The sequence below is a fragment of the Heptranchias perlo genome, chromosome 28 (assembly GCF_035084215.1).
Source record: "Heptranchias perlo isolate sHepPer1 chromosome 28, sHepPer1.hap1, whole genome shotgun sequence".
Lineage (NCBI taxonomy): Eukaryota > Metazoa > Chordata > Chondrichthyes > Hexanchiformes > Hexanchidae > Heptranchias > Heptranchias perlo.
This window is the reverse complement of record NC_090352.1, coordinates 2,181,929-2,207,951: the sequence shown is the minus strand read 5'-3', so window position 1 is coordinate 2,207,951 and position 26,023 is coordinate 2,181,929. Positions and strand designations below refer to the sequence as shown.

At 47.7% G+C, this 26,023-nt stretch overlaps 1 protein-coding gene across 5 annotated transcripts in view; it reads right to left on the bottom strand.

Annotated features, from left to right (window-relative positions):
* The window catches only part of LOC137344773 (SH2B adapter protein 2-like), a 566,922-nt gene that overhangs the window by 442,082 nt on the left and 98,817 nt on the right, over positions 1-26,023 (bottom strand). For all 5 annotated transcript variants that reach the window (XR_010968459.1, XM_068007911.1, XM_068007910.1 and 2 more), the window contains exons 4-6: positions 16,305-16,396; positions 8,418-8,524; positions 1,173-1,340 (exon numbers count right to left, since the gene is read on the bottom strand). Coding sequence is in view for 4 of the 5 variants with exons in the window: in XM_068007911.1 (XP_067864012.1) it covers positions 1,173-1,340; positions 8,418-8,524; positions 16,305-16,396 (367 nt within the window). In the remaining variant the exon portion in view is untranslated. The remainder of the gene's footprint in view (positions 1-1,172; positions 1,341-8,417; positions 8,525-16,304; positions 16,397-26,023) is intronic.

Here is a 26,023-nt window from a genome sequence, read left to right as displayed (position 1 = left end):
GGAGGTGTACAGTGATGTTCCCCAGGGGTCAGTGCTGGGACCACTGCTTTTCTTGATAATATACTAATGACTTGGACTTGGGTGTACAGGGCACAATTTCCAAATTTGTAGGTGACACAAAACTTGGAAGGGTAGTGAACAGTGAGGAGGATAGTGATAGACTCCAAGAGGATATAGACAGGCTGGTGGAATGGGCAGACACATGGCAGATGAAATTTAATGCAGAAAAATGCGAAGTGGTACATTTCGGTAGGAAGAATGAGGAGAGGCAATATAAACTAGAGGGCACAATTCTAAAAGGGGTACAGGAACAGAGAGATCTGGGGGTATATGTACACAAATCGTTGAAGGTGACAGGGCAGGTTGAGAAGGCAGTTAAAAAAGCATATGGGATCCTGGGCTTTATAAATAGAGGCATAGAGTACAAAAGCAAGGAAGTCATGATAAACCTTTATAAAACACTGGTTCAGCCACAACTGGAGTATTGTGTCCAGTTCTGGGCACCGCACTTCAGGAAAGATGTGAAGGCCTTAGAAAGGGTGCAGAAGAGATTTACTAGAATGATTTCAGGGATGAGGGACTTTAGTTACGTGGATAGACTGGAGAAGCTGGGGTTGTTCTCCTTAGAACAGAGAAGGTTGAGAGGAGATTTGATGGAGGTGTTCAAAATCATGAAGGGTCTTGACAGAGTAGATAGAGAGAAACTGTTCCCATTGGCGGAAGGGTCAAGAATCAGAGGACATAGATTTAAGGTGATTGGCAAAAGAACCAAAGGTGACATGAGGAGAAACTTTTTTACACAGCGAGTGGTTAGGATCTGGAATACACTGCCCGAGGGGGTGGTGGAGGCAGATTCAATCATGGCCTTCAAAAGGGAACTGGATAAGTACTTGAAAGGAAAAAATGTGCAGGGCTATGGGGATAGGGCGGGGGAGTTGGACTGCTCTTTCATAGAGCCGGCACAGACTCGATGGGCTGAATGGCCTCCTTCCGTGCTGTAACCTTTCTATGATTCCATGATTCAATTGCTGATCTTTTAGTTCCCTGCCACTTTCAATGAGTTCCAGAATCCCCACAAATAACTCAATCATTCTGGCTGCAATAAGTATCAACAGCACTGAATGGTTTGGTGGCAGGAGTGAAGATGTTTGACTCAGGCCTCACTGTATTACCTGCGGAGGATGTAGTGCTTGGAGTTTCCGAAGGCAAAGTCTGCAGGAAGTTTTCCAGAGGAACATGTGCGAGAGGCTCCAGCACCTGGAGTTCCTTCTGTCTGCCGTGCGAGACAGTGACAGCAGGATCAGGATTAGTACACATCTTATCTGGGACTCTGGTTGCACCTGAGGCAGTGAAGATAACATGAAGTTAGTGCATTCAATGTGCCCCAGTACATAGTCACCCTTGAGACATGCTTCTCACGCACTTTAAACGAATCCCTAGGATTTACTATTCACCGTCAGCTTGGAATCACAGGGAATCATTTCTACATCTGATAGGGTAGATAGAGAGAAACTATTTCCTTTGTTGGGGGAATCCAGACCAAGGGGGCACAATCTTAATATTAGAGCTAGGCTGTTCAGGAGCAAATTCAGGAAGCACTTTTTCACACAAAGGATACTGGAAATCTGGAACTCTCCCCCTCAAAAGGCTGTGGATGCTGGGGATCAATTGGAGCTTTCAAGACCGTGATCGATGGATTTTTATTAGGTAAGGGTATCAAGGGATATGAAGCAAAGGTGGGTAATTGGAGTTGGGGTACAGATCAGCCATGATCTGCTTGAATGGTGGAGCAGGCTCGAGGGGCTGAATGGCCTCCTCCTGTTCCTCCTGTCCCTACAGATACATGATGGGACCATCAGAATTCCTTCTTGTTACTTTACTTGGATATTGTAGTCATGAGGTCGAGGGATGTTAGTGCGGGGGAACGGTACACATTCAGTGTGAGCATCAAACTCTTCCAGGTCAGGGAGCGCATCAAGCAAAATATTGGGGATTCTGGAATAAAATCAGAAAATGCTGGAAACACTCAGCAGGTCAGGCAGTGTCTGTGGAGAGAGAAACAGAGTTAGTGTTTCAGGTCGATGACCTTTCGTCAGAACTGGAAGATGTTAAAGGTGAGCAAGTAGGGGGTGAGATCGGGCCGAGTAGCACCTGTTTTTTTAGGTGCTACCCGGACAACTAAGCTTTGAAAATGGAGTCGGCGATGTGCGCACACATTTCGGACAGGAAGTGCGCAGGACGCCATCTTTGCGCGCACCCAATGACCACCGGCAGCACGTAGGGAGATTATGGCGCGGATCAGTGTGCAACGCTGATTTGAAGACAATACTGCTATTTTGGAACTCCACGCTCCATCCAGAGCATTGCCTTAACCTCGTACAGCTGAACAGGACTTAAATGGCGTGAAGGACCCCCCGACCAGTGCTATCTAAAAGGATGATGAAGTAATTACAGGTTCGTTGCTGGATTATTTCTTCTGCCTGCTGGTGCATTTGTATGTAGGTTTCCTATACTTGGATAAAATTTTAATGCTCTACAGGGAGTGGGCTGGCTGGCTGACAGGCAACAGCAAGGGCACTGGCGGAGTGCCAGGGGTGGGAGCAGGAATGCTGCCATTCTCCCGGGGCAGCGCCTCAACAATCCTGGTGATCTGTTGGAGAACAGATTTCTGGACTGCTAGGACCCCCTGGAAGCCCCTTTCAACAGTGGTATCCAGAGCCATGATGGCAGCAGACAGACCTTTGATGGAAGCTGTGATATCGGCCATCAGTTGCTGCATCATGGTGATTTCCGCAGCTGTGCTGATGGAGGTGACCACCAGTTCCATGTGGGAAAGGATGGGCTCCAGGCTCAAAGCCCTGCACCAAGTTGGAGCTGGACTCCTCCATGCTCCTTGACATTGTGTGCAGGTTTTCTGGCAGGCTTTCCAGTGCACCAAGCATTTGGTTGTGTACGCCCATCAGCCTTCTTCTGTAGCCTGGCCCATCAAAGTTATCACCTGACTCCACTGTATCAGAACGAGTGAATGACCTCGTTCTCCGGCGAGCTGGCACCTGTGATATCCGTTCCCTCCGCCCCGGCTCCTGAGCACTTGTGCCCAGTGTCTCACCACGTGCCGATCCCTCCTCTATCCTAGCCTCTAAACTACGGGCAGTGTCAGTTTCTGAGCTGGTGGCTGCGAGTGTAAGATCGAGTGACGGTGTCTCTTCTTCATCACTGTCTTCTTCCTCTTCCTCATCTGGCTGGGAAGGTTCCAATGTAACCCCCTGCCTGTTTAAAAGCTGGTCATCTGTAACATCTTCCAGTTCTGATGAAAGTTCATGACCTGAAACATTAACTCTGTTTCTCTCTCCATAGATGCTGCCTGACCTGCTGAGTGTTTCCAGCATTTTCTGTTTTTATTTCAGGTATAGCACAGTTAAATGCTCCCTTTACTACAGCCCAACAATTGCTACTTTTCAACTTCCCATACTGTGCCAATGGTCTCTCCAGGCGAGATTGACAATTTAGTGCTAGTTAATGCCTGATTAATGCCATGAACCCTGCCCACTAGGAACGGGCACGAGACTGTGCGAATTCATACAGGACCATTACAGCTGGCAGAGAGGGGGACTTTCATCCCATCAGTTTGGGAATTCACAATTCTAAGGGTATTTATTGTATGACTACAGTCCAAGAATGTTTGGAAGCAATTGATAAAGGGCATTAGCCTGGTGACGGAGGCAGCCACTGGATTTGGGCTAGAGATTTGACAAAACCACGTCCCATAGACCCAGACCTAAAGACCTAGATTGTAGCATCTGTGGAAGGATCCAGATCGAACACTAATTTTTAGATGGTGACCAGATTTGGCTGAAGAGAATATTTGAAGGAAGTCTCTGGGACTAAGTGATAGTTTACCCATTTTTTTGCCAATATGCCCCACTCTTTTTCTGAGGCATTGGCTCTTGGTCTATAGCTGCATTGCCCTAGTTCCCTTTCTTCGTGTGTGAGCCTATCCAAAGAGCGTTGGCAGCTATCTGACCATGGGCAGCATCATCTTTGAGCTTGATTTTATCCTCACCTGATACACACACACACACACACACACACACACACACACTTTCCAGAGGGAAACACCGATAGTGATCAGGAGTGGGAACCCTGGATGACGTTCTCTTCTCTCTGAGTGCTGAGACCAAATGTAGTCCCCTACTGCCACCCTAATTGAGATCAGCTATCTCAGCAAACCTTGGACCTTCTGGTCGGTATAGCTCAGTTCCACACTGCCTTTACCAACAGAATCATGGAGGGAACTAACAGAGTGCTATTCAATTGTATCAGAGCTCCTGGTCATTTCTCTTCCTTGTGTCAGTTCAGGAGGATAATAGTGTTGGTGAGAAATTGTCACCATTAGCTACATTGATATTTTTAAATATTGATCAAAAACATGTACATGACTGTTTATAATGTAATAAGTAGTTGGTCTAATGGTGTAATGTATGCACAGGGGTTTATATAAAACTGAACCGTAGGATTGTGTGGTCAGAGTGAGCATCAATCACAGATATGACTTCTCTACAATTGCCACGAGTGTTGGCTCCTAACTAATGGGGTGTTTTTTTTTATTCGTTCATGGGATGTGGGCGTCACTGGCGAGGCCGGCATTTGTTGCCCATCCCTAATTGCTCTTGAGAAGGTGGTGGTGAGCCGCCTTCTTGAACCGCTGCAGTCCGTGTGGTGAAGATTCTCCCACAGTGCTGTTGGGTAGGGAGTTCCAGGATTTTGACCCAACGACGATGAAGGAACGGCGATATATTTCCAAGTCGGGATGGTGTGTGACTTGGAGGGGAACGTGCAGCTGATGTTGTTCCCATGTGCCTGCTGTTCTTGTCCTTCTAGGTGGTAGAGGTCGCGGGTTTGGGAGGTGCTGTCGAAGAAGCCTTGGCGAGTTGCTGCAGTGCATCCTGTGGATGGTACACACTGCAGCCACGGTGCGCCGGTGGTGAAGGGAGTGAATGTTTAGGGTGGTGGATGGGGTGCCAATCAAGCGGGCTGCTTTGTCCTGGATGGTGTCGAGCTTCTTGAGTGTTGTTGGAGCTGCACTCATCCAGGCAAGTGGAGAGTATTCCATCACACTCCTGACTTTGGGGTGGAAAGGCTTTGGGGAGTCAGGAAGTGAGTCACTCGCCACAGAATACCCAGCCTCTGACCTGCTCTCGTAGCCACAGTATTTATATGGCTGGTCCAGTTAAGTTCTGATCAATGGTGACCCCCAGGATGTTGATAGTGGGGGATTCGGCGATGGTAATGCCGTTGAACATCAAGGGGATGTGGTTAGATTCTCTCTTGTTGGAGATGGTCATTGCCTGGCACTTGTCTGGCGTGAATGTTACTTGCCACTTATCAGCCCAAGTCTGGATGTTGTCCAGGTCTTGCTGCATGTGGGCACGGACTGCTTCATTATCTGAGGGGTTGCGAATGGAACTGAACACTGTGCAATCATCAACAAACATCCCCATTTCTGACCTTATGATGGAGGGAAGGTCACTGATGAAGCAGCTGAAGATGGTTGGGCCTAGGACACTGCCCTGAGGAACCCTTGCAGCAATGTCCTGGGGCTGAGATGATTGGCCTCCAACAACCACTACCATCTTCCTTTGTGCTAGGTATGACTCCAGCCACTGGAGAGTTTTCCCCCTGATTCACACTGACTTCAATTTTACTGGGGCTCCTTGGTGCCACACTTGGTCAAATGCTGCCCTGATGTCAAGGGCAGTCACTCTCACCTCACCTCTGGAATTCAGCTCTTTTGTCCATGTTTGCACCAAGGCTGTAATGAGGTCTGGAGCCGAGTTGTCCTGGCGGAACCCAAACTGAGCATCGGTGAGCAGGTTATTGGTGAGTAAGTGCCGCTTGATAGCACTGTCGACGACACCTTCCATCACTTTGCTGATAATTGAGAGTGGACTGATGGGGCGGTAATTGGCCAGATTGGATTTGTCCTGCTTTTTGTGGACAGGACATACCTGGGCAATTTTCCACATTGTCGGGTAGATGCCAGTGTTGTAGCTGTACTGGAACAGCTTGGCTAGAGGTGCAGCTAGTTCTGGAGCACAAGTCTTCAGCACTACAGCCGGGATGTTGTCAGGGCCCATAGGCTTTGCTGTATCCAGTGCAGGAGTGAATGTTCAGCTCTAAGGCCTGAAACTGCAGATTTCCACAACTCTGGTGAAGAATCGAGTAACCAAGGCCTTGAGAGACCAGCAGAGAACATCGCTGAAGCTCCTGCACACACTCTGTGCCATCAGCGATTGGCTCTATCCCAGTAAGAAATGCAGATACAAGGGCTGATCACGTTCTCCCGCTGCAGGGTCCCTTGGCCGCTGTCACGAAGACAAGAGCGATCTCTGCACTTAAAGGGATCAACACCATTAAAGGGGCAGCCACAGTTAAAGCTCTATGGGAGAGCCGGAAGGATTTTTTTTTTTGCAAGTAAAGGGGCCGGATTATTATCTGGTTGCCTTCTGATGAAGAAAGGAAAGTTCTCAAATGATTCCTTGGCCTTATTGAGGCATAGAGTACAAAAGCAAGGAAGTTATGTTAAACCTTTATAAAACACTGGTTAGGCCTCAGCTGGAGTATTGTGTTCAATTCTGGGCACCACACTTTAGGAAGGATGTCAAGGCCTTAGAGAGGATGCAGTGGAGATTTACTAGAATGCTACTAGGGATGAGGGACTTCAGTTATGTGAAGAGACTGGAGAAGCTGGGGTTGTTCTCAGAGCACTGAAGATTAAGGGGAAATTTAATTGAGGTGATCAAAATTATGAGGTGTTCTGATAGAGTAAATAAGGAGAAACTGTTTCCATTGGCAGGAGGGTCAGTAACCAGAGGACACAGAGTTAAGATAATTGGTAAAAAGAACCAGAGGGAAGATGAGGAGAAATTATTTTATGCAGAGAGTTGTTCTGATCTGGAATGCACTGCCTGAAAGGGCGGTGGAAACAGATTCAATAGTAACTTTCAAAAGGGAACTGGATAAATACTTGACAAGGAAAAGATTGCAGAGCTATGGGGAAAGAGCAGGGGAGTGGGACTAATTAGATTGCTCTTTCAAAGAGCCGGCACAGGCACGATGGGCCGAATGGCCTCCTCCTGTGCTGTATCATTTGGTGATTCCGTGACGTCTGTGCACCAGAGACTGTGATTTGCATGTCGATGATGATAACAAGGTTCAAGGACCCATTTAGGGCTGTCCTGGGGCTTGCCTTAAGTCACACACCACCGAACTCGCACCCTCAAACCAGCGCTAATGAATGTCGCCGCCACAGTGCCTAAACAGCAACTCTGGAATCAGTAATACCAGGTCTTTCTGGGAGCAGTTTGCTCCTGAACTGCACCCGTTCCGTTACAGGAAATCTCTGACATTCATTCGTGTGTAATTTCCATTGTGGCGTCCTGTTTGGGCACAGGCAGGCGCAGATACTAGAAGAGCTGTGGAGGGAGTTTGGTGCAGTGCTGTTCAGGAGGAAAATGGGAGCAAAGGATTAGCACCTATTTTTCCTCTGCATTGCACCCATTTTTTTGGCACAATTTGGGAGCAGGCCAGAGGAAAATCGGCCCTATAAATTTATTCTCAGGGGATACAGCCACATGCTTATCACTCTGCACCATCCCTCCCACCACACGGTGGATGATTGGGGGCATCAGGTCTCCATCAGGCAATGGAGTGAACTGGATCCAGCTCCATTAATGTGCCACATGAGTAAAATAGAGACTCACTAAACCTACTGAAGGGCACTCCAAACACCAATAACCACGAGGGGGAATGTTAACCTATTATCTGTCAAACAGAATGGCATTGTCCATGTCCACGTGTCGAAGGACATGCAAGCATCAAAACTGCCTCCATGCACACGCCCAGCATTCTCTCCTATCTCTCCAACACTTCAGCCTTGGTTGTGTCCTGCACCTATAGACTTTGGACCTTCTCCAAGGCTCTCAACCAGAAAATGCAATGGGTCCGGGCAGGCACTAGATTTAGTTTAGAAACACGAACTGCCCATGTTCAGATTACCACCCAAATAAATCTGCATCGCTCCGAATTAATGATCTCTTCAGATTCTGCGATCCTGCCGTCGGGCAGCTGTCGCATGTGCATCGGGCGGACGTCGGGCGTAGGTCAGGCGTCAGGGATCAAAATCAACGGGCATGACAATCGTGCTGTTTCTATAACGAGCGGCCAATCCGTAACTCCAGTTTTACCCCCCCACCAGGAGGCAAGTTGGAAATCTATCTCCACATGTTGTCCATTCCCAATCCTCCCATCCCAACCATAACCCGTTAACCGACCCCAATCCACAAAGCTCTTTGAGTCCATTCAGGCAGAATGTCTTCCTCTGACCAGGAAGTAGAGCCAGTTCCACAGACACTTACCCTCCGACAGGAAGTCACAGCTGCAAGGAGGGAGTGTGGGTAATTCCCGACTGGGCATGCTCACTGCATGAGCGCAGGAATTGAGCTCCATGTCCTCTTCACTATCTCTGCAAAGGAACGGAGGCAAAACTCAGAGAGGGCGGGAAAGCTGGATTTATATAAACTCAGCCTCTGCATGCAGGAGTGGCTGCTCGGTTTAAGACTTAAGACTTGACATGAATTCTTTAAAAAAAACAATGGCAAGCTGCAATAAGCTGGAAGACATAGGCCTGGATTTGGGTGACATAGCGGCGGAAACAGCCGGGTGATCGGGTGGCATCGACTCCTTGATTTTCCTCTCCCACCAGCACAGCCACTGGCAGCCCCTTCTCCGTCCACCGCAGGGGGAGGGGAGGCCCGGGTATTGGGCCCACTTTCCTCCGGTTTACCCATCTTACTGCCGGTCTCCAGGATCCTCGAGGGAAAGCTTGGTGGGAGTCCCCAAGGTGGTAGTGTGAAGACCCCAAACTGCGGGAATGGAGGGAGAGGTCCTTGGAGTGGTCTCTAACTTGGCCCCAAACCTTTGAACTCCTCGGCCGAGGCCGACAGAAACTTGGGCTAGTTGCCTCTTCAGGGCTTATCTGCCCCTTTAAGTGCCCCCCACCCCCCCACCCCCCCGGCTCTTTCGGGTGCTACAGCGGTGGTCCTGTTGCAGCACCCCTGGAATTCCCTGGGTGGGTCCCCGCCAGCAGCCTCAAACTTCCTGCCAGGTGCTCGCCATGATCCCTGGCCCAGGAAATTGGGCTGGGGTCTTGGCAGCGTCATGGTGGTGGATGGAAGCCCCCGCCCCCCCCCAATCCTACAGGGGCCGGATGAAGAAACTGCAGCCCAGTGTATCTGGAAATACCGTAAAACCCTAAGCAAACGGCATGAAATTTAATCACCTGCTAAAACATATTAATAATGTCGATCATTCACTCTCGAGGAACTCAGACGTGGTCAGAGCAAAAATAAACCAGCAAAAACATAGTGTTTAGTTGCACTGCAGTGGTGAACTGCTGGACCGGGAAAGCTTGTTGCAACCTGTAACCTCGTGCCCCCACGGGGAGAATGAGAGTCGGTTAGCTTCCATTGGCCCCTCACTGAATGAGAACCATCATCAGAACCGTAAAACTGTACAATTCCCTTTCAGGTTTCTGCCTTTCTTTTGCCTCCTATACTGAAAGTGCAGAGTCTTGCAGGCAGTCAGCCCCATGAGCACCTTCTGGTACCTCACCCACCAGCAGGCAATTCAACCAGAGAGGCATCGTAACTAAGACAGATCTCACAGGATAAATATGGATGAGGAAACCCATTCATTCATTTGGAAAATAACTACAGTTCCTCCCACCCGATTGTTTCTTCAATAATTCCAGGGTTTCTGCCCTCACTACCCTACTGCCCACTGCCCACTAATATCTATTCCTTGTGTTTGATCACTCTGTCTGAGAAAAGAACTTCTTGACCTCAGTAGGAAATTTGTCGTTCTTGAACCTGTCCCACTCTCATGATTTAGTTTGAAGTAATGTTCTTTTCCATGCCGTTAACTATTCAGGTCGCCTCTCATTCGCCTTCTTTCAAGGCTGAATAGTCCAAGTTTCTACAGTGTTTTCTCATACCTCAGTGCCCTGACACTAAGGGGGTTAATTTCAACTTCGGGGGTGGGGGAAGGGGAGGCGGGGGCACGAGACAGGCACTAAGGGAATGCACAAGGTGATTAGTTTTGTTTTGTGAACAGAATGACATTATTGATTTGATAGATTTAGATTTGGTGCTTGTTTATATGTCTGCAGTCAAGTGAGGGAAAAATCAATAAGTGTTAAATGAAAGAGGACAATGTGATGGTGACTGTAAAAGGAAAGGTGAGGAGTGTGGGACTGTCGGTGAATGGGGGCTTGGCAATTGTGGTTAGTGGACGCGCTCCTCAATCAGCGGGTCTCTTGGAGCTCGGGCAGAAAGGGGCTCACTTGGTTGCTGCCCCTGTCCCCCTGCCCCTACCCCTGAATTTATTGGTGCCCAAGTTAGCGTCACGTTCTGCTGAGCAAGGTCAGCACAGGCCGTCTGATTCACTGGGACGGTCCAAAATGCAACAGGGTCCTGCACGCAGCCTTGCAAACTCATCCAGGTGATAAGAACATAAGAAATAGGAGCAGGAGTAGGCCAATCGGCCCCTCGAGCCTGCTCCGCCATTCAATAAGATCATGGCTGATCTGATCCTAACCTCAAATCTAAAGAACACAAGAAGTAGGAGCAGGACCCGGCCACTCAGCCCCTGGGCCCTCTCCGCCACCCACAGGGCCTTGATCGATCCAAACTCAGCTTCATGTCCAATTTCCTGCCCGCTCCCCGTAACCCCTAATTCCCTTTGAATTATTTCCCTCCTCAGCATGTTGCTGGCGTGTGAGAATCTCACGAGGGCCACCTCCTGCACCAAGGTGGGCTTCCCGTTGGAAGTGAGCGAAAGCATGTTGGACTCAGTTTCAGGTCCTTGAGTAGCCGTGTAGTAAGTGGGAATCAGTTTAAAGAGCTCAGTAGTGACACTGAAACCTTGCTTTTTTTAAATCATATTGTCACTGCAGTCATTCCAATTACTGTGGTGGTGCTGTTTCTTTCTCCTCCTTTTGCCATAGTGCCAGAATGGGATTCCCAATGGGAATTCCCCTATATCTCTGCTATTTAGAGGAAGGAACAGAGAGGTGTCAGGCAGGTCAGGCTGGGTGCTATGAGTTTATGGAGATGGACCTTGTCTAATGGTAGCTGAGTCCTGAGGTGGGTCTACGGCAGATTGTGGCATTTCCACTACTGCATGGGAGCTTGGAACCTTACTTTCTGCCATGTTTGGATGTTGGGAGAGGGCTTGTAGCAGGTCCAGATGTTTTGGTACTCCTGCAAGGCACCACCATCATTCATGCCCAATCCAGCCATGTCCCTGGGCACTGCTTCACCATGGCTACTGGTCAGCATGACAACAGATCCAATGGAACCAACAAGATCAGTGAACACCTGCCTCAAGGTTCTCCCTAACTGAGCCTGTTGGTCAGAAGAGGTAGCCCGTCCGACTCCAGCACACCAGGTCTCTACTGCAGTACTCCAGCATCAACGGAGGAAGCTCAGACCATCCCTAGAGCCTCTGGCATGAAGGGAGTTGCTGCAGATCTCCTTGTAGTTAGAACATAAGAACATAAGAAATTGGAGCAGGAGTAGGCCAATCGGCCCCTCGAGCCTGCTCCGCCATTCAATAAGATCATGGCTGATCTGATCCCAACCACAAATCTAAAGAACACAAGAAGTCGGAGCAGGACCCGGCCACATAGCCCCTGGGCCCTCTCCACCACCCACAGGGCATTGACCGATCCGAACTCAGCTTCATGTCCAATTTCCTGCCTGCTCCCCATAACCCCTAATTCCCTTTACTTCTAGGAAACTGTCTATTTCTGTTTTAAATTTATCTAATGATGTAGCTTCCACAGCTTCCTGGGGCAGCAAATTCCACAGTCCTACCACCCTCTGAGTGAAGAAGTTTCTCCTCATCTCAGTTTTGAAAGAGCAGCCCCTTATTCTAAGATTATGCCCCCTAGTTCTAGTTTCACCCATCTTTGGGAACATCCTTACTGCATCCACCCGATCAAGACCCTTCACAATCTTATATGTTTCAATAAGATCGCCTCTCATTCTTCTGAACTCCAATGAGTAGAGTCCCAATCTACTCAACCTCTCCTCATATGTCCGCCCCCTCATCCCCGGGATTAACCGAGTGAACCTTCTTTGTACTGCCTCGAGAGCAAGTATGTCTTTTCTTAAGTATGGAGACCAAAACTGTATGCAGTATTCCAGGTGCGGTCTCACCAATACCTTATATAACTGCAGCAATACCTCCTTGTTTTTATATTCTATCCCCCTAGCAATAAAAGCCAACATTCCGTTGGCTTTCTTGATCACCTGCTGCACCTGCATACCAACTTTTTGATTTTCTTGCACTAGGACCCCCAGATCCCTTTGTTGCTGCTTATGCCATGGTAGCTGCAGTGTTGTGAAGATGTCCAATACATGGACTTCACCCAAGCTGCCACCTGCAGCGCACGGTTTAGCATGAATCCCAACGCCTGCTCCAGGGCTTGATGCTGAGAAAGCATTCTTCTGTGAGATCTAGACCCCCTGGGCCAGTAGATGAGAAATTAGCCATTTCTCCAGATAGCAGGGTCCTCGTTGTCCTGTCACCAGTTGCTCTTGGCCATTCAACCAATGAACTCCCCTCTATTACACTCTCTAAATTCCACGCAATGGTTTATCTGAGGTAGTGCTTGGGAGCGAGAGAGAGTGAGTGACAGCGTTTGCTGCTAGATATACAGGGACCAGAGGGAGAGAGAGAGTGAGTGACAGAGTGTGCTGTTAGATACACAGAGACCAGAGGGAGATAGGGAGTGAGTGACAGAGTGTGCTGTTAGATACACAGGGACCAGAGGGAGATAGGGAGTGAGTGACAGAGTGTGCTGTTAGATACACAGGGACCAGAGGGAGAGAGTGAGTGAGTGAGAGAGTGTGCTGTTAGATACACAGAGACCAGAGGGAGAGAGAGAGTGAGTGACAGAGTGTGCTGTTAGATACACAGAGACCAGAGGGAGAGAGAGAGTGAGTGACAGAGTGTGCTGTTAGATACACAGGGACCATCATTCGAGTAAAGAGGTGAGATCTGGATAAAAAGTCCTGAATTTACTCATGATTTATAAGCACCAAGTCTCAATAACTCTGTGGTAAGTTGGATACTCTGAAACATGTTTGTTTAGTTTCAGTTTGGTGCAGCCCTTAAATTCAGTCAAAATATTAAAACAGTTTAATCACCAGATGCACTCGAGATAATTTCTTCAGCCAAAGTCGGTACAAATGTTGATTCCATGGCTTCAGAAGCAATGTTGTGTGATTGGTTCATGTGTGTGTATAACTGGCAGCTCCTTCTGAATTTCGCTGACAGTTAATTCATTCCTTAGCGGGTAGTTATGTATTGAAAATTGGGGACTGTTTATCATAGAATCATAGAAAGTTCACGGCACAGAAGGAGGCCATTCAGCCCATCATGTCCATGCCGGCCGAAAAAGAGCTACCCAGCTTAATCCCACTTTCCAGCACTTGGTCTGTAGCCCTGTAGGTTACGGGACTTCAAGTGCACATCCAAGTACTTTTTAAATGAGTTGAGGCTTTCTGCCTCTACCATCCTTTCAGGCAGTGAGTTCCAGACCCCCACCACCATCTGGGTGAAAACATTTCTCCTCTGCTCCCCTCTAATCCTTCTACCAATTACTTTAAATCTATGTCCCCTGGTCACTGACTCCTTTGCTAAGGGAGATAGGTCCTTCCTATCTACTCTATCTGGGCCCCTCATAATTTTATACACCTCAATTAAATCTCCCCTCAGCCTCCTTTGTTCCAAAGAAAACAACCCCAGCCTATCCAATCTTTCCTCATAGCTAAAGTTCTCCAGTCCCGGCAACATCCTCGTAAATCTCCTCTGTACCCTCTCTAGTGCAATCACATCTTTCCTGTAATGTGGTGACCAGAACTGTATGCAGTACTCAAGCTGTGGCCTAACCCATGTTTTATACAGTTCCAGCATAACCTCCCTGCTCTTATATTCTATGCCTTGGCTAATAAAGGAAAGTATCCCGTATGCCTTTTTAACCACCTTATTTACCTGTCCTGCTACCCTCAGGGATCTGTGGACATGTACTCCAAGGTCCCTTTGTTCCTCTACACCTCTCAATATCCTTCCATTTATTGTGTACTCCCTTGCCTTGCTTGACCTCCCCAAATGCATTACCTCACACTTCTCTGGATTGAATTCCATTTGCCACTTTTCTGCCCACCTGACCAGTCCATTGATATCTTCCTGCAGTCTACAGCTTTCCTCCTCACTATCAACCACACGGCCAATTTTTGTATCATCTGCAAACTTCTTGATCAAGTCCCCCACATTCAAGTCCAAATCATTAATATATACCACAAAAAGCAAGAGACCCAGTACTGAGCCTTGCAGGACCCCACTGGAAACAGTCTTCCAGTTACAAAAACACCCGTCAACCATTACCCTTTGCTTCCTGCCACTGAGCCAATTTTGGATCCAATTTACCACTTTCCCTTCAATCCCATGGGCTTTTACTTTTTTGACCAGTCTGCCATGTGGGACCTTGTCAAAAGCCTTGCTAAAATCCATGTACACTACATCGATGTACACTACATCGACCCTCCTTTACCTGTTCAAATCAAAGCTTTAAATCATTGAGTTGGTTTGGAACTTTCAAAGAGATAGATCGGGACATTTAACCCCTGCAGTTAGTAAAAATAACTGCATATATATAGGCTAATAATAGCATAGAGATGGGGAATATTCATTATTTTCCTTTTCAGGAGAAAGTAAATCTGTGTGTGGTGTAACTTATTTATTCACTTGTTCCTTTATTATTCAAAAAAAATTGCTTGATAGTTAAAGCTTCAATTTTCTGAAGCACTGCTGTTTTTCAAAGACACAAGAAAGATCTCATAGAGGCACAGGATAGATCCAGTAACCAAAGAAAAGTTTTCCGTTCCTGGGCATTATCAAAGTTACCTGGACATCAGGGCCACTGAGGCTGGGAGAATCTGAAAACACATCCACGGGATTAAGCTGAAATACAGGAGCTGAAGTATCTCAGATAAGTGTAAGGAATCTGACAACACCAGGTTATAGTCCAACAGTTTTATTTTAAAATCACAAGCTTTCGGAGATTATCTCCTTCGTCACCTGACGAAGGAGATAATCTCCGAAAGCTTGTGATTTTAAAATAAAACTGTTGGACTATAACCTAGTGTTGTAAGATTCCTTACATTTGTCCACCCCAGTCCATCACTGGCATCTCCACATCATATCTCAGATAAGGGCAGCAAAGGCCCAGAAACACAACAGGATCCTTACTACAACCTGCTGGGTGAGACCGCAACTCTGAATAATACTCTCTTCAGCCCGTAAGGAAAGTTTGATGGGTTTGTTGGAGAGCATTGGTGGTAACCCAGGAGAACCCTTTGGACCATGACTGCTGGCAGTCTTTAACCAGTGGAAAATTGATACAGGCTTATTCTTGTGTAATTGTGCACCCTTGCAGATGAACACAACCCACTGATCCCACTTCATCAGCCCAATGACCCGCCTGGCCTCACGACAAGCTGCATCATTATTTATTTTTGCAGGAGCCCTGGAGTGCTCTCATGTACCACTTTGAAAGCTCTCTTCATTAGCCTGACAGCTCCTCTGCTCTTCTCACTTACCTTCACACGGCCCTGTAAAGCGGGAGAGTCACTTGCAGGCTCGAGCATCAGTTTGGTTTCACAGACAAGACACTCCTTTGATGCTATTTACACTGACACTATCTAATTCCCCGCTAGTAAACTTCTTCAACCACCAGGTACATTCATTGTACTTCCTGCTGACACTGCATCAACTGCAGAACCCAGTGGCTGTGTTTCCTGTAGTTAAATCACACATTAAGAATTGCTTTAAAGGCTCACCTGCTCTGGAAAACTGTGAGCAGACTAACAATACCAAGGACTAAAAGGGCAGAATTCATCTGGTGCACTAACACAAAACAGGCAAGAGCGAATCGGCAGTCCAATTCCAGCTGTCGATTTAATTATTGCCTGAGACTATGTGTAATAAACACACACTATCGCCCACAATCAGTATATCTCACGTCAGGTGTAATTTTGTGCGGTATAATGAAATGTACATGGTGAAATAGAAAATATTTTTCTATTTCTCGCTAAAATATTTTCACTCAACCCAGGTTCAAATGTTTAAGGGGAGAATCGCCTTTTTCCTGTAACTGGCAGTAAAGTCCCTCTTACCCCGGGTCCATGCAGTCCTGAATATCAGCCACCCACGAGTGTTTCTGTAAGGAGTCAATGGTCTCCAGGATGTACTCAGCACCATTCTCCACCTGCCAGACAACAAATCACAGCCTCAGCACTGGGTCCTTCCAGTAGTGTTGGATTTTACACCGAAATGTAAACGCACACATTCAGTTACAATCATTTCGGTACATTAGATCATTTCCGAGGGCATGGGGTCTGTGGTTCTATAAATCTTTCTTTCCGCTCTGTGTACGCTGCTTGAGTCAATTAATCAACAGACCCTCAGAATGCTTAATGTAGGTTCATATCCTGCACAGGTCAATGGTCAGGCAATAGAACTGCATGACCTTGTATCAGCTCTACAATCTACACCGTGGGACTAGCCCACTAGGCAAAGCTGCAGCTGGAAGTTGTCAGTGTAATGGTGAAAGGGATCATTTCCAACTGGTTCAACCCCAGTAAATTGCAGCAAAAATGTTACCCGCTTTTTTATTCTGTAACTCGACAATATGATATTTCATGGACATTAGGATCACCCAGGTGAACTGCAATGGTCATTAGCAATCTTCTACATTCCAATGTTAATATAAAGCTCACAATGAGACTTTGCGGGTATCGTCTATCGTCAAATTTTGTAGGTATAGCCTATCATCTAGACTTTGTAGGTATAGTCTATTGTCTAGACTTTGCGGGTGCAGCCTATCGTCTGCACAACTGGCTGCAATGTAGTCTGAGGATATAATTTCCAAATATGGTCACAATAGATGTTGATGAAAATGAGGTAAGAAATTACCATTCCCTTCCTCCTTTAAGAGGAAATTGCCCATTATAGGAGAAATTTACCCCACCCATCCATTATGGGATCAAATAGGCACAGTGACAATGAGAAATATTTCTAGGATCAAACTGTGGTTAGACAACCAGTTCCCAGGGCTAATAGGAACATAGGAACAGGAGGAGGCCTTTCAGCCCCTCGTGCCTGCTCCACCATTCAGTTAGATCATGGCTGATCTGTACCTCAACCTCATTACTACAACAGTGGAGAAAAACGAGACTCCTAAAAAGTTAGAGTTTGCCATCCATGGAGGTATTGTTGGGATCTAGCAGTGCCATCTGCTCAGCCTGTACAGTGGGCTGGCTCTGCACTGGTACAAAATTACCATTCAAAAAAACCAGACGACTCGAACATCATAGTAACTAATTACATTTCTACACTAACCTGGAGAGTCCCTGTAATCAACTGTAGCTCAGTTTATGGGATTAGAAATTTAAGCATAGGTAACTCAAATCGAAGCTCAGTTCTTTCAGAAAAATAGCCCTTACTTCATGTTTAGACAGCCGTGGCTCACTGCTGGTACTCTCGCCTCTGAGTCAGAAGGTTATGGGTTCAAGTCCCACGCCAGAGATGTGAGCACAAAATCTATACGGACAGTCCAATGCAGTACTGAGGGAGTGCTGCACTGTCAGAGGTGCCGGTTTTCAGAGGAGTCATCAAACTGATGACTCCTCTGTTCAGGTAAATGTAAAGGATCTCGTCGCACTGTTTGAAGAGCAGGGGAGTTCTCCCGGCATCCTGGCTAACAATTATCCCTCAACTAACATCACTAAATCAGATTATCTGGTCATTATATCATTGTTGTTTGTGGGTCCTTGCTGTGTGCAAAATGGCTGCTGCATTTCCCTACATTACAATAGTGATTACACTTCAAAAATACTTCTCAATGGCTGAAGCATTTCGGGATGTTCTGAGGTCATGAAAGGCGCTGCATAAATGAAAATACTTTCTTAAATTTTTTGTGCGAGAGTATAAGAAGGATACTCTGCTCAATATCATGAATGACCCCAATGGGACGGTGCTCGCCTGTCCAATGGACGGATTACAGACTCTGTTGCAGCCACAAATTCCCTGGCGGTCTGAGTGAAGCTGAAGTCTTCTGACATCAACTCTCGGCCGACAGATTAGACACTGGGGGGAGGGTTCGTGCTGTGACTAACACAGAGGCAGTGCAGTGTGACTGGATAGCAGACTCACCACATCATTAACCCTTTGTGCACTGCTTTGTAATATTAGCGTACACGGGCCTTTGTGTTCCTGGAGAAACCTGCCCAAATTAGGGCCATACAGAAGCTGGTCTGGTAAGGGCATTGAGGCAGCGGGGAGGGGGGAGTTGGGGGGGAGGGAGGGAAGACTTGCACCAATCCCCCGCCCCTGAAGAGTTTTGTTAAGTAAGGATATCAAGGGATATGGAGAAAAGGTGGGTCAAATAGAGTTGATGCAGATTAACCATGATCGAATTGAACAGCGGAACAGGCTCGAGGGGCTGAATGGCCGCCTCCTGTTCCCATGTTCCTACGTTAGCACCTGATCACTATAGGTGTAAAAGGAACATGTTGGGTACCCCCAGGGTGGGGGGTTGGGGTAGATACGTTTGTGATCTCTGGTCAAGGCGGATTGGTGTTGTCCAGTAGTTTTGAAATTGTAAGTCAGCGTTCAGCTTTATGGAAACTCAAGGATTCAGATTCCCGAAACCTAAACCCAAAGAAAATCAAATTCCCAGCAGGAGCTGGATAATTACTTGAAACCAAAAAATTTGCAGGGCTACGGGGGAAGAGCCGGGGAATGGGACTAACTGGATTGCTCTTACAAAGAGCCAGCATGGGCTCGATGGGCCGAATGGCCTCCTTCTGTGCTGCAACCATTCTATGATCATAATGTGCTGCACTCAGTATACTACCAGTTCTACATTTGTCATTTACACTGAACATTTCAAGTAAATATTCCCATTTTACGTTAAACTTGTGACAGAAACAGGGAAGAAATACATAAACAATTTGGAGTGTAAGAAGCAGCTGGAAGCATCTTGTTAAAGTATTCACCACAGGTACTTGGTTTAAGGCCTGTTGCACTTTTCAAGTCATTTCAGTGGTCTGCTTCAACTGATTGTGGATAAAAGGTTGAGATCGCAAAAAAAAAATGTAAACTTTACACCAGGGACCATTAATTGATCCTTGACAGGAAATCTAGTAGACTCTTAATTATAAAACAGCCAAAGTCAGAAAATCCTTGCCCGAAGCCAATTAAGCTGCTCCTGGTGGGACAGTGTTTGACTGTACACACGCACACACACACACACACACACACGCAGGCACGCACACACACGCACACACACACACGCAGGCACGCACACACACGCACACACGCATGCACGCACACACGCAGGCACGCACACACACGCACACACGCATGCACGCACACACGCACGCGCACACACACACGCACACACACACAGAGCAGACATTTTTATTAAACACTTTTTTTTAAAGAAGGCTCCACTGATAGCTGCGATGATTCAGACAGTGAGTAACTGAGCCATACAGTCCAAAAACATCTCCGATTTATTCCCTGGTATTATTGAGTTAGCTGATCTCAGTTAGGGTGTTGGTGGCAAGTGCTACAATTGTCCTCAGTACCCCTGGATTAGGAATAGCCCAGAGCCAATGGAATTGGAGCGTTGCAGGGAGGAGCAAGTTGGCCAAAAAAAAAATGGGGAAAGGATTAGAAAATAACAGGTCACTTAATTAGCCCAGACTGATCTCATCAAAGTCTACGCCAACTAAGATTTGGGGTTCAATTTTAAACTTAAATTGTGGGTGCGTTGGGGGCAGGGGGCTGCGAAAATTGCAGAAATGCAGAGTGGGTTCAGAAGCCGGCTCCAACCTGCCGACTTCCGAGTTTCCCACAGACGCACCTGTGTGCGTGGGATCCCGAGTCCAGGAGTCCCACCGGGAATCCTCACTGAGGTACTTAAGGCAATTTACTGGTGACAGAATAGGTAGTTAGAATGATTTTTAACTTACCTGGGCGGCTTCAGATTCACGCCTGGTGAAACCAGGGTGAAGGGCCGGATCAGGCAAAAAGAAACAAAATAAATTAAATAACAAACTATTGCACAAAGTTAAAACGCAAAATCAACCTACCTTTCCAACCTACCTTTCCGATGTCTCCCTCCCCGATCTCCCCCTCTTCACCCCCCAATGTCCTCCTCTTCACCCCCCTGATCTCCCCCCTTCACCCCCACCGATGTCCCCCCTCTTCACCCCCCTGATCTCTCCCTCTTCACCCCCCCTGATCTCCCCCTCTTCACCCCCCCCGATGTCCCCCCCTTCACCCCCCGATCTCCCCCTCTTCACCTCCCCCCGATCTTCCCCTCTTCACCCCCCGATCTCCCCCTCTTCACCCCCCGATCTCCCCCTCTTCACCTCCCACCAATCTCCCCCTCTTCACCCCCCCGATGACCCCTCTTCACTCCCCCCGATGTCCCCCTCTTCACTCCCCCCCGATCTCCCCCTCTTCACTCCCCCCGATGTCCCCCTCTTCACTCCCCACGATCTCCCCCTCTTCACCCCCCAATCTCCCCCTCTTCACCCCCACGATGTCCCCCTCTTCACTCCCCCCGATCTCCCCCTCTTCACTCCCCCCGATCTCCCCTTCTTTACCCCCCGATCTCCCCCTCTTCACCTCCCCCCGATCTCCCCCTCTTCACCTCTCTGATCTCCCCCTCTTCACCCCCCTGATCTCTCCCTCTTCACCTCCCCCAATGTCCCCCCTCTTCACCTCCCCCCGATCTCCCCCTCTTCACCTCCCTGATCTCCCCCTCTTCACCCCCCTGATCTCCCCCTCTTCACCTCCCCCAATGTCCCCCCTCTTCACCTCCCCCAATGTCCCCCCTCTTCACCTCCCCCCGATCTCCCCCTCTTCACCCCCCCGATCTCCCCCTCTTCACCCCCCCGATCTCCCCCTCTTCACCTCCCCGATCTCCCCCTCTTCACCTCCCCGATCTCCCCCTCTTCACCTCCCCGATCTCCCCCTCTTCACCTCCCCGATCTCCCCCTCTTCACCTCCCCGATCTCCCCCTCTTCACCTCCCCGATCTCCCCCTCTTCACCTCCCCGATCTCCCCCTCTTCACCTCCCCGATCTCCCCCTCTTCACCTTCCCAATCTCCCCCTCTTCACCCCCCCATCCCCCCATCGCTGCCAATCTGCCACCATTTCAAAATTGAGCCCTTGGTGTTCGATGGAGACTCTACTGAACCAGCACTGTAAATTAAATCTGGACTCGTAGGAGCTTTTCATGAGTTTGTGACCTAATAACCCTTAGCAACAGCGGCGGAGCTGGGTTTGGCCAACTGGCGGGAATGAACTCAAGGTTAGGCCGACTTAGTAGGCAAGTGGCTGAGCTGGGAACCAGGGAATGCCGACTTACCTAGTCAGACTGCCAAACCGGGAACCGCACAGACCTGCAGACTGAACCTGGAGGAAAAGACAGGTACATTGTTCATATTCCTGCGACTCGGCCAACGTTGTCTACCTCATACGTTGCAGGAAAGGATGCCCCGGAGCATGGTACATCGGCGAGACCATGCAGACACTGCGACAACAGATGAACGGACACCACACAACAATCGCCAGACAGGAGGGTTCCCTCCCAGTCGGGGAACACTTTAGCAGTCAAGGACATTCAGCCTCCGATCTTCGGGTAAGCGTTCTCCAAGGCGGCCTTTGAGACACATGACAACGCAAAATCGTCGAGCAGAAATTGATAGCCAAGTTCCGCACCCATGAGGACGGCCTCAACCGGGATCTTGGGTTCATGTCACGCTACATGTAACCCCACCAGCGAAAAAACGTTATCTGTTTTTAATACAACTGGTCATTCTCTCTCTTTCTCTTCCTTTCGAATGTTTCTCTCTCTCTCTCTATCTCTCTCTCTGTCTTTGTGTTCTGACCGTTTGTGTATTCAGTAGTCTTGTATGTAATGTTTCTCTGTCTGAACACTATTCAACTCCTTTGATTGTCTTGATAACGGGCAGTTGGAAAGATTATCTGTAATCACCAGGCATTGTTCTCTGACTATATATGCTGTACCTTTATGGAATCCCAAACTCACCTGACGAAGGAGGAAGCCTCCAAAAGCTTGTGATTTCAAATAAAACTGTTGGACTATAACCTGGTGTTGTAAGACTCCTTAAAAAAGACAGGTGACAGGTTCCTGGGAGTGGAATGGAGGCGGTCATCCAAAGCAGCGTTGGCCGACCTCAAAATGTTTAGGGGAGGTCATGACACCTTCCCCTCCCCTCCCTCCTTCTCCCTCCCCCCTCTCCCCCCACTGCTGAGCAAGGAGGTTTATTTAATGTAAAAGACAATCATTGTATTGACATTCTCCAGAACTGGGAATGTTGAATCGTCCTGCTGCAAGGGATGAATTCGATAGAACTCACTCTCAACATTGTCTCAGAGTGTAATTTGTCCAAATATAGTAAAATAAAAAGTATAAATAAAAAGGAATTAGTGACGATGCCAGATGTACTATTCTCAGAAATTGCAACCCAATGAGAGCTCTGTGATTGGGTCCATGTGTCAAATATCTCGCCACACACTGAAGGCGCCTTTTAAGATCATAGAAAAGCAATCCATTTATAAATCGTATCACAAAGGCTGAGGGCAGTTACCCTGCACTAGGAGCCATGAGGAAGCTGCTGGGTCATCACCAAGACATCAAATATCTGGTTTATAACTAGTCAATCTCCATAGTATTGTTTAAGGGGAGTCAAGAGCAAGTCTCGTGTTCAGGTAAAGTGAGGTTATTGGACCAGCACTTGCAGATGTCATTCACTCTTCATTTTAAAGTCATAGTGTCTCCTTATTTTTATATATTTGATTTTATGCTGGTATTTACAGTTAAATCGCAACATTTATAACAGAAATCGAATTTGCTGGAGCATTGGTGTTTCTCTGCAGTGCAGACTGAGAACAAAGGAACAGGAGGAGTCCATTCAGCCCCTTCGATCCTGTTCCACCATTCAATGAGATCATGGCTGATCTGTATCCTCACTCCATCCACTCACCATATCCCTTAATACAATTTGCTAACAAAAATCTATCGATCTCAGATTTAAAATGATCAATAGAGCAATCACCTACTGCTTTTTGTGGGAGGGAGTTCCACACTTTTACCACCCTTTGCGTGAAGAAGTGTTTTCTAACTTCTCTCCTGAATCACCTGGCTCTGATTTTAAGGTTACGTCCCCTTGTCCTGGACTCCCCCACCAGCAGAAAAAGTTTCTCTCTACCCTATCGATTCCTTTCAAAATCGTAAAAACCTCAATCAAATCACCCCTCAACCTTCTATATTCCAGGGAATACAAGCCTAGTTTATATAATCTCTCCTCATAATCTAACCCTTGGAGCCCTGGTGATTTTCTGCTGAATCTGTGCTGCACTCCTTCCAAGGCCAGTATATCCTTTCTAAAGTATGGTGCCCAGAGCTGTGGTCTAACCAGGACTTTATATTGCTGTAGCAAAACTGCCTCTCCTTTATATTGTAACTCTTTAGTTATAAAGGTTAACATTCTATTAGCCTTTTGACTATGACTGAGCATTTGACCGAGTGTGGCACCAAGGAGCCCTAGTAAAATTGAAGTTAATGGTAATCGGGGGAAAACTCTCCAGTGGCTGGAGTCATACCTAGCACAAAGGAAGATGGTAGTGGTTGTTGGAGGCCAATCATCTCAGCCCCAGGACATTGCTGCAGGAGTTCCTCAGGGCAGTGCCCTAGGCCCATCCATCTTCAGCTGCTTCATCAATGACCTTCCCTCCATCATAGGTCAGAAATGGGGATGTTCACTGATGATTGCACAGTGTTCAGTTCCATTCGCAACCCCTCAGATAATGAAGCAGTCCGTGCCCGCATGCAGCAAGACCTGGACAACATCCAGGCTTGGGCTGATAAGTGGCAAGTAACATTCGCACCAGACAAGTGCCAGGCAATGACCATCTCCAACAAGAGAGAATCTAACCACCTTCTTTTGACATTCAACGGCATTACCATCGCCGAATCCCCCATCAACAACATCCTGGGGCTCACCATTGACCAGAAACTTAACTTTTCTTTTCTCATTGCCTTTCAGCTAAGAGGTAGTGGCTGGCTGCATTTGGGTTGGGCGTTATGGGGAAAATGTGACCTCAGTGGTTCCCTTCCCATCTTCTCCCCATGCTTTGCCTAATTGTTGTCACCTCCCAGATCTATGTTTGTATCTCTCGCAATTCTGTTTCAATCCTTCTAAACAGGTTTCTGCTCCTCCCACAGCTCCAAAACTGTCCTAATTAAAGTCACCAATGACATTTTCTATCACTGTGGCCATGACCATGATGCACTATCCCTCCTTGATCCCCCTCATGGTCAATCACATCATCCTCTTCAAACGTCTCTTGTCTGCTGTCCAGCTCGGTGGGATGACCCTTGCTTGGGTCAACGCCTCTCTATTCGATCTTCGAAAGAGCATCTCTAGCAATGGCTTCTCTTCCCACCCTTGCTTGGGAGCTCCCCGAGATCTATCCTTGGCCCTCTCCTCTCCATCAACTAAATTATGCTCGTGGCAACATCATTCGCTGACATGGGGCCAGGTTCCACCTGTACGCTGATGACACCCAGCCCTCTCCCCCCACTGCCTCTCCCCCCCACCACCTCTGTGCTGTCAGACTGCTCGTCCAACATCCAGTCTTGGGTGAACCAAAATTTCCTCCAGTTAAATGTTGGGAAGATCAAAGTCATTGTCTTCGGTCCCAGTACAAACTCCATACTCGCTCCACTGACCCCATTCCCCTCCCTGTCTCAGGCTGAACCAAATGTTTCACAATCTCAGAGTCCGAACTGTGGTCACAAACCCACGTCCTAATCTGTGATGCTCAATACACAGTGGTGTCACCTGACAGACCTTTTCAACTTTCAGAGTATCTTCAACTATTATTTCTACATCAAGTACTGGCTTCTACAAAAAAAAACCTTCTAATTTATAACAATGATAGTCAGTGAGCGAGATGTGAGTTTGGGTCAGTGAGGGTTGTAGCAGCGGTGATGTGTGACTACAAGGAGAAGGAGATGTAGTAAAGTGTGGTGCAGTGATTGTAGGAGTGAATGGAGGTGGGACAGGGGAGTGTTGAGTGGTGAGTTTTATGATTAGTGAGGCTGTTCGTGGAACAGCTGGGAGCAGAGAGTAAATCCAATAGGGAATTCAGGAGAAACTTCTTTACCCAGAGAGTGGTTAGAATGTGGAGCTCGCTACCACAAGGAGTAGTTGAGGCAAATAGCATCAATGCATTTAAAGGGAAGCTAGATAAGTACATGAGGAAGAGAGGAGTATGCTGATAGGGTTAGATGAAGTTGGAAGTGAGGAGGCTTGTGTGGAGCATGAACCAGTTGGGATGAATGGCCTGCTTCTGTGCTGCAGATTCAATGTGAGAGCGGTGTTCTTACCATAAGAGCTCTAGTGAGATCATTGAATTTCTTCCAGCATTGCAGTCATGTTTTGGGTGCAGTGCTCCTGGCATTGACATGCTCTGAAATCTCTTTCCACTGATGGCAGAGTACTTGCTCGGAGGGCTTCCTGCCCTCTGCGGGAAGAGGATGTCCCTCCTCCTGTCTCCTACCTGCACCAGGGCCTCCAAGGCCGCATCAGAGAACATTGCTGCCCTCTCTCTAGTTGCTTCAGCCATATCTTCACTCAGAACTGTTTCCCCTAATGTCTGCAGCCAGAATACACCTCCCCTTTAAGAGATGCCGGCTGCCTTTAAGTAGCGTCATAGACGCCAGCTATCCGACTCCCCCTCCTGCGTGCAGCCAATGAATAGCGTGATGATAATGATCAGACAGCAC